We start from the raw sequence: 9,434 nt of genomic DNA on the forward strand, positions 1-9,434 counted from the left end.
CTAGGAGACTACTATGGCCACATGCAAGTGAAATAACCCAGCATAAACAAGTTACTGGGCATGTACAATGCCATACAGGAAAGTGCTTCTAGCTCAACTGACATCACTTAAAACAGGACCAAAGCACCTTTCTGAGCATCACAGCCTGTTTTGCCTAAAAATGCAAAGTGTTCTTAGGCCCCCAGGTTATGCCTATGGAAAAAAATTAGTCTGTAAGAACTGCAGGGGGAAAAAGGGAAGAGAAATAAATGGACCCCCCCATAGCACACTAGCACGGTCCTTGGACTAGGCGAGAAACTCCTGGCTCACCTGGTCTTGAACCAGAGCTGTCTACTTCTAAAGCTCATTAATCCTTACTTCTAAAGCTTCAGACTAACAGGAGGCTAATCATCTAGCATGGAACCCCAGCAATACAACACAGGAGGAGACAGTTTTACACCTCCCTTCCTGTACTATATGAGTAAATTGGGAAGGCAAAAGGAATTAGAAGAAGTGTTTGTTTGTACCCCCCGCTTTTCTTTACCCTAAGGAGACTTGAATTGGCTTATAATCACCTTCCCTTCCTCTCCCCACAACAGGCATCTTGGCAGGTAGGTGAGGCTGAGAGAGTTCTGAGAGAACTGTGACTGGCCCAAGATCACCCTTCGGTTGGTGGGGTCTACAACATGCACGCTCTAACTTTACCTCACATTGCAGGCTGCTATAAATAGTTTGTGACCGTGTTCCTTTAGCAGCTTAAAGAGTCAGTGGTGGTTGTGATTAATGAGGACTGGAGGAAACACTTTCACTTCTGATCCTGAATAGTCCCCTTACTAGGACCTTTTAGTGGTCAGTCTTTAAAAAAGCTCATAGTACCCAGGATGGGGTGGGGATCATTATACATATCCCCTGAACCTAACCTCCCACTCCAAATTAGGCACCCTCACCCCCCACTGCCCCCCTTTAACTGAATGAACATTGCTCAACATTCAGTGCTCTCTAGGTCACTGTGTTTGCCCTCTTCCCCTTAAGTTTACAAATGAACATCTTTCTTCATAACTGGGACATAGGGTTGCCAAATTGACTCACCCCTCGGAGCGGGGAAGCCTTGCCGGCGTCCAGGAGGTTGCGATGACGCGCGCATGCCGGCAGCACATCACCAGAAGGGACATGCGACGTTGCTGATGTTGGGGGCGTGGCCGGGCTCGTCGGGGGAAAACCATATGGTTTCCCCGACGAGCTCAGCCCATTTTGCAACCCTACTGGGACATCTCCCAAGGAGGTCCAAACCTGTACCATACCTGTAGACAACCCCATTTTATTTGTGGGACTGTGAAGTTTAGTGGGATTAAGTGCTTAGAATTTGTTGTTATGGAATACAATAGGCAATATGATTGAGAACAGGACACCTTAAGCAACTTTCACCTGTTCTTTAATTTGGCCTATAGCCTAATGGGCACTGATCCTTTGTAAATTCACTCTTGCCTCCTTCTGGCTAAATCATTTAGCTAAATTATTCAAAGTTCTATCACTTACATGAATGCAAGCAAACAAAGGGCATGAAGTAATCTAAATATGCACTTCAGTAAATCAGCTATAGGAGCTTCCTACACACCAACATTAGTGGTAGTAATTATGCAATACACAATACACACAGGTGGATCCCAAGCCAGCGAGGGTTTTTAAGGCAATATCAGAAATCTTAAAATGGGCCTAGAAGGTGACCTGTAACCTTCATCAATTGAATTGAAGAGGTCCACTGTGTTTCTCCTTCCCAAACTTGCTAAAATGCATTCTGCAGAATTCTGCACTAGTAAGAGCAACTTGATTGACTTCAGGTCAGCCACTTATTATTGTAATCAATTCTACACACTGATCAGCGTGGGTAGACAATCTTTTTTTCAGAAAGTGGGACAGTGAATGCCAGAAATATAGTTGATAAGGAGATGCTTCTGCCATCCCTAACGGTTGCTTACCTACCAGTAGACATGAGCAGGGAGCAGAATCTTAGATAAGGGAAAGATTACCCCAGGAATCAAAGGAAGACCACCCTTTATGTGTGGGCACTTGGAGATACCTGAGCCAAACATAAACTGGAAATCAGCTGTTTCAGGTGAGCTCAGGGATATCCCAAACAATTCCAAGTTCTGGCACTAAGGAAAATTTATCTCCCAGAATTTGGGGAGTGCTTTGGGTCGTTGAAGCCAAGAAGAACAGAGAAGAAGCTTTTGTTTCAGGTGAGCTCAGGGATAGCCCAAACAATCCCAAGTTCTGGCACTAAGGAAAATTATCTCCCAGAATTTGGGGAGTGTTTTGGGTCATTGAAGCCAAGAAGAACAGAGAAGAAGCTTGTCTGCCAAACAGCTCTTTGGTGGCATCTCCCTCCCTTTACAATTTAAAGGGATTCCCCAGTCTCCTCAAATCTTGGAAGTCAAGTAGGGACAGCCATAGTTAGTACTTGAATGGCAGATCACCAAGTAAGTCCAGGGTCAGTATGCAGAGGTTGACAAACCACCTCTGAACATCTCTCGCCTTGAAGCCATTAAGTTAGCTGCAACTTGACAGCCAAAACAAAATTCTCTTTATTCCTGTACGGCAGATCTGGTCTCTCTACCCCCATAAGAAATAGTGGGCCTATTATCACCTATGGGCAGTAGACATGGTCCTTTCTGCCATCCATAGGAAATAACGACTGTTGTCAGTGAGTTACTCCCACAAGACATACTAGAAAACTCCAAGTGTACTTCTAATGAAAACAGCTTTGATTAGGATGAATGTGAATTCAATCATGTTATAATCATGCTTTTTGGTAGCTCTCCTACCTTTGCTGTAGACTGTGGTGTATGAGCTGCAGAATTTTGGTCTGGACTTGCTTTGTCTCCTGTGTAATGAGCAGCTGCTCCCAGGTCAATGGTTTTGGAAGGATTTGCTGTGCGTTTGTGTCTGGTGGTGGTGGTCTCTGTAGCTTGTGTAATATGAATGTGTTTTGTCGTCACTGTCTCCTCTTCGTCTTTAAATTCACCTTTTGGGGATTTACCTCTTCTAGATTTCTTTTCCTCATCGCTATCACTGCAAAAATAAAGAACATGTTGCTCAGATAAAGGATCGATAAAGAGCTTTAAAGATAAGTGTTAAAAGTATTCTTGTTGAACGCTAGCTTCTAGAGGGGACATTTCAACCAAACAAAGATTCAGGATTTATGTTTCAAAGCATAGTACACATAAATAAGCAGACAAACCTTATAACAATCAACCAAATTTGAATAATTTCCTGCATTTATGCCCAATTTACTGCTGGAAAGAAGTCCTTCACTATATCCTGAAAAGTAGCATCACCCTCTCGAACCATAAAAGAAGGCTGTTGCTTAAAATGGCTGCCTATGTATTTTCATTTTGTGACTATTATGAGCAACAGAAATGTTTTCTTAGTTAACTTTCATTTTCAAAATAAATCAAACTTCAATATATGGCTGTATCCAAGACTGTCAAGTACTCTTGCTGGGTTGGGTGTCAAAGACTTTGACTGGCACTTTTCAATGAGATCAGATTCCATCTCTTCTTCAATCCTGACTGGAATGGCTGACAAGACTGCCCAGACAATGGCTAGAACACACTCTTCTAACTCTGTGGAGAAAAATCTACTTTTCTATTTTTGAACATTGTGACACAGGAACTAGTTATATCTTTATAATCTTTACTCTGATAGTTGCAACTGGCATGAATTTCAACAGCCTGCCTCCTGACAGAAATTAGCTTTCTCAGGAACAATCCAAGGTGCTACTTTGATCTGTCAGGCTTTATATACCACTTCATGCCCTGTGCTTCACTGCAGCTCTGGTTCCCTACTGATGGTGCTGTCTATGCAGTGAGTCAATTCCCTGCTGCCTGTCTTTTCCAGCTGTGCTTGCTGGCATTCACCAGTTTTGAAATTCTCTTCTTCTGAAGTTCACCAAATCAAAATACTTATTGGAATCAATGTAGAGATACGCAACTTCTGATGATTTGGAAATTACACAAGAGATACACATATGTATATCCAGTATTATCATGCATTTAGTCTGGTACAAACTCAATACTGACATCTTTCAAACTATAGCCTGCAAATCAGAAACCAGCTTGGCAGTTTTTCAGTCTCCTACTCTACAACACAAATTCCTCCTCCTTTCTCTTGTCATCCTGAGAGTTTTTAGACAGACAGACAGACAGATATAGGTGACACTGACAACTATGATTCATACTAATGCCATTTTAACTACTGTCTGCAAGCCCACTTCAAACCCTGACTAGATGGGAGCCCTAGTTAGGTCTGGAACACATCTAATACAAACTCTGCTAAGGCCCACAAATCATGAGTTGATCCATCAGAAGAAGACAAACTGCACGTGGAAATCAACTTTCACAGGATCACAAAGGACTGCTGGAGGAAAGACAACAAGGCAAAGATCAGAGATCCTTGTGCTCATATACTGCCAGATCCAGCCATATGTCTGCGCTGAACCTATGCAGGGGGATGTGTGTATATTTTGTAAATTGCTTGGAAAAAGTTATTACTTGTCCTGTGCTTCTTGGGAAGGGCAAGGTTAAAAGCCTTCAACAAACCTGTATTAACTTTCCTTGTGCTTTTATTTGGAAAGTAATTTCTACAGACCAACACACAATGATAAAAAGCAAGAACTTACTGAAAAATATTTTGAAAGGTAACTGCTCTCAAACAGAAATTAGCTGCAGAAGGTTTCTATGTTTCAATAAAGCAACAGAGCACTAAACCATCTGATTTAAGAAAGGCTGTCTTCTTGTCAGCATGGATGCAACACAAACTGCGGTATGCTCTGCGGGGTAGCCTTTGTTCTCCACTAACAATGGTTTAGGCTTTCCCCATTATTATTATTACTTAGTTATGCCTCCCACTGCATCTCTGTATATTATCTACTTGCCAGCAAAGGTCGTTTAATTCATTAAGATCAGTGAACATAAATACCCAGCATTTCACTTTCTATTCCAACAGAGATTAGAGAAGAAGACAAACTAATAAAAGGCACTAACAGCACCAGCCAAATGTAAGGGGACTAAATCCAAACACTGCTGTTGAGCAGTCACCTTCTGTTCCAAGACGGTTTTGTGCAGAAATTCAAGTTCGACTGAAATGAAGTGAAATTATGTAGCAACAGCATTTGGGTGGATTGCTCCCATGCTGAGTTAAATGCAGTGCCGGAGTCCCACATCATAATTCTTATAGAGCATTTTGTATAGAACCCTCAACTGCTGAGACTGTGCTAAAAGGACCCCAAAAGGATATTAGTTTTGTCACAAGCACAGGAATAAAAATAAGACATTACCCTTCTGTTTTGTGCCATATAATCTTAGAAGCTAGGCCCATATTACTGCGTCTATCACCTCCCCGTGACACTCCCCACCCAGAAGGTTGCACCAGTGAAAATTCTTGAGTGTGAATATAGAACAATGGAGTTAATCAAGCTTGCTGTTGCTTTAGAGTATTCAAAGAATGTCAACTTGATTTAAAGCCAATCCAGGGTGTCCTATACAACCTCCTGCCTACTGTGGGTTTAATTAGGATAAAGAGTTCATCATAAATGAATACAACTCCTTGTGTCAACAAACTTGTCTGCCAGCACTTTGAAACAGGGGTACTATACTATGCTCAGCACAATTAGATGCTGATGTGAATTACTTGCAACTTCTACACTAAAAAGTTGCATTAGCTGATATGCAGTCATGAGATTCAGCATGAAGGGGAAATGAGGGTAAATACCAAAGCATTACAGCATTTTTCAATATTGTTGTTTTTTTTCTCTGAACCCCGAATTACAGCCAAAAGTTACAACACTGATTAATTTAGAAGCGTGAGGCAGAAGCCTCTCTGGCTGTACAGAAGTACTACACTTTTCTAAGACATTCTATTAAAAATACCCGGACAAGGTTAGCAAATAAGTCTTCGTTTCCATGGCTTTGGTTATGATTTTAAAGTAGAAGAGCAGCATTTGTATAACAGCCTGTATGCATTTTGAAGTCAGCTTGACTTTTTTAAAAAAAGTTTTTTATTTACACAATTAACTATACTACAAAAATATTTACAGCATAGGAATGATTTTCATGAACCGAGAAAACTGTAATCAGTGGCAATCTACTTAGTCATAGCTGGGTCAAATGGTTTAAAATGGTGTGGGCAAGAAGTAGACTGTAACCCACTGATAGATCACCAAGTGTACACTGGTTGCCAGGATTCCTGTAAAGAATCCTGGCATAGGTGGACCTTGATCTGATTTACAAAGGTAATTCTTAAGATCTTATATTATCACAAACAAAACAGGTTCACAGAAGTAATTTTGTTCCCTCACCAGTACAGTCTTCTAAGCTCCCCCAAAATCTGTGCTCCTGAGGGCCAAGAAACCATTAGGACAACACAGGCTGCAGTGAGAAGGAGCTGGGAATTTGTGGTATACATGGAAGTCTGCAGATTCTACCTTCGGGCTGTATCTTCCTGCACCACATCCTTTCCCAACCCTCAGGAGTGGGCTTTTGTGGGGTGGGAAGAACGTAAGAAACTGCAGTATGAAGAAACAAAACTAGCTTCTGCCAGTATCCAACCACGTAATCTAAAGCTAATGTGCAAACTCAGACTGTGTTATATCTTGCACTGTCATCCTTTCCCTGAAGCAAAGGAAAACGGCTCCAGCAAAACTGCATCTATCTTGATGCAACGAGTTTTGGCAGGAAAAACAGAACAGTATAACAGCTGCATTGCTCTGTAAACAGAAAACTGTTTTCCTTTGCAGTCATAACTATAGCCCCATGCAAATAATTTCCGAGTATGTACAAGGTTTGCAAGCTGGTCTGTATTGCTGTCCTCACCGCAAATTTACAGAGCATCTTATGTACTTGAGAGCCCAATCTGCTGCTTGCTGCACCTTGATTTTTGTGGTGCCGACCTGCACAGGGTTTGTACTGCATAGACACTGACCTGACCAAATCATGTATAGATTGGGGAAAACCTGCACAGGGTTTGTACTGCATAGACACTGAAGACAGGTTTTCTGTGAACTGTTTGTTGAGCATATAAGTATGAAATCAGACACTACTGCATAAAATATGGGCAGGACCAGTTCCAATAGCTTGCTGAAGCTCAAAAGACCCCAACCGGATCAGAATTCTGGGACAGAATAAATATGGCTAGGGAATGCAGCTTTATTAGGACCAGCTTATCAGCCCTTTTCTTTTTTATGCCCTGGGGAGGAGCTTTTACAGAGGAAAAGCCAACTTGACTAAAATAGCTTTTACTGAGGCAGAGTTTAGGTCTGCCATGTGGCTAGTGTCAGTTAGGAATGGATGCAAGCGCAGCTGCTTCATCTAGTGTGGCAGTTTGTCAAGGCCCTGGAGGATAGAACTTGGCAAGATGAAGAGACATCAGGTTTCTGGGCTCACTAAGGTACAAGCCATGCTTGCTCACAGAGTCCATTTAAAAGGCAGAACACTATTCCAACCAATGTTCCCTCTAAGCTCTGGAGTCTTGTGAGCAAAAATTCTACTTTGTGAGCTGCTGGCATTAAAGTTGTGAGCGAGCAATCTGGCTACTGCATAAATCAGTTTGCTCTGGAGCCCTCCTTCCTGAGCCGAGGCAAAAATGTGTGAGCCAGAGGCTAAAAAACTGTGAGCTAGCTCACACTAACTCAGCTTAGAGGGAACACTGATTCCAACACAATTATATAAAACTGGGGAGAAAATTAGTTACCATGTTTGCTGTAAGGACAACCTGATAAAAGAAAAACTAGGGTTTTTTTCATACTACCCTACTTGGAACGCGGCAAAAGCAAGCTCCCATCATCCCTTCCAATGTTGCCGGCATTTAAGAATTTCCACTCTGAAAGTATAGAGAGTAGGAGGGGCACTTCATTTTTTGGCACTTGAATGTCATTTATAATTTATATTTTCCTTTAATTTTTTCCCTTCAAAAATGGTCTACTACTCACAGAACATCCCTTGACATACTATTTAAATATCTCCCCAAATTGTGAGGAAGTATATGTATGATATTTAATTTGGAGGGGAGAGAAAAACAAATTCTGCAATATACTGCTTTAGTAAGCAAAAGTTAAAGCATCCGTGGGGGGAGGATGGAATCATCCCAGATAGCACTGGGAGAGTCTCAGCAAGAAAGGTGGGTTATAAATAAAATAAATATATTCTTAAGGTACTCAACTGTATGCCGTATTCATAGTGATGGCAGAAGCAGGACAATATCCAACCACAGCTTATATTTCTGTGATGGTTAAGGCCTTAAGGCTTACTTTGAAATCAGCAACAGTTGGAGATGAAAATATTCCATGGTTGTCTGAAATATCACCTCTTCATTACTGTGTACTTCACCTTCATTGTGGTTTCACAGTTCATTAGTTTTCTGAGATATTGGACAAGTTTCTTTGACTTAAAAATGTGTGTGTGTGGAGGAGGTTATAAAGATCCAGAAGATATGAGCCGTTTTAAGATATCCCAGCCTGGTCCACTGAGGCAACCTCCAAACTTGTCATGGACACAGAAAATACAAAACAAAAACAGATGTTCATTGCTTTGGGTGGTAACTATTTACATCAGATTGATTATGCAGTGTTCACAAATGAACCCAATGAAATATAATTGTACAAGTGGAGACCCGCAAGAAACTTGCGGGATGGTTATCCTATTCCTCACACCTTTGCTTCCTCCTGTCTCCCTCTACCTCTCTCACACTCTTTCTCCCTTCTGCCCCCCCCCCTTTCTTTCTCTCTCCTCCATGTATGGTTTGGAGGGTGAAGTCTATGGCATTATACTGATCTGTAGTTCCTCCCCTCCTCAAATCCCACCCTCCCCAGACTCCACCCCACAAATGTCCAGGAATTTCCCAACCTGGAGTTGGGAACACAATTTCCTTCCCACCCAACAGCCAACCTACCTTTATCTGCCTCTCTGTCTTCAGCTTTCCGTCTCCACACCCCTCCCCCACAGCCTCTACCTAGGAAAATTACAGTCTTTCTCCACAGTGGGGACCAAAACAGCTTACATTATTCTCTCCTCCTTTTTATCTGCACAACAACCCTGTGAGGTTGGCTAGGCTGAATGTATGTGACTGGTCCAAAATAACCCAGTCAGCTTCCACTGCAAGATAGGGATCTGAACCTGGGTCTCGCAGACCCTAATCTGAAGCTCTAACTGATGCACCGCACCGGCTTTCATAGGGTGGCTGCTGATGAACAGTAGCAAGCAGCTGGGCCTAGTTGAGTCATGCAAATCAGGTGGTATCAAGTCACCCAGAGGGTGCTGCCTAGGGATGCCAGCCTCCAGGTGAGACCTGGGGATGCCTGGAATTACTGCTCATCTCCAGAGATAACTTCCCATGGAGAAAATGGATGCTTTGGAGGGTGGACTCTGTGACATTGTACCCCACTGAAGTCCCTGTCCTCCCCA

The 9,434-nt window shown here is 42.3% G+C and overlaps 1 protein-coding gene across 2 annotated transcripts in view; it reads right to left on the minus strand.

The window, feature by feature from the left end:
• The window catches only part of CLINT1 (clathrin interactor 1), a 93,534-nt gene that overhangs the window by 17,071 nt on the left and 67,029 nt on the right, over positions 1-9,434 (minus strand). For both annotated transcript variants that reach the window (XM_015419380.1, XM_015419379.1), the window contains exon 7: positions 2,802-3,048. In XM_015419380.1, coding sequence (XP_015274866.1) covers positions 2,802-3,048 — 247 coding nt within the window. The remainder of the gene's footprint in view (positions 1-2,801; positions 3,049-9,434) is intronic.

This window comes from Gekko japonicus, unplaced genomic scaffold (assembly GCF_001447785.1).
Source record: "Gekko japonicus isolate JY-2015 unplaced genomic scaffold, Gekko_japonicus_V1.1 scaffold406, whole genome shotgun sequence".
NCBI classification, from domain to species: domain Eukaryota; kingdom Metazoa; phylum Chordata; class Lepidosauria; order Squamata; family Gekkonidae; genus Gekko; species Gekko japonicus.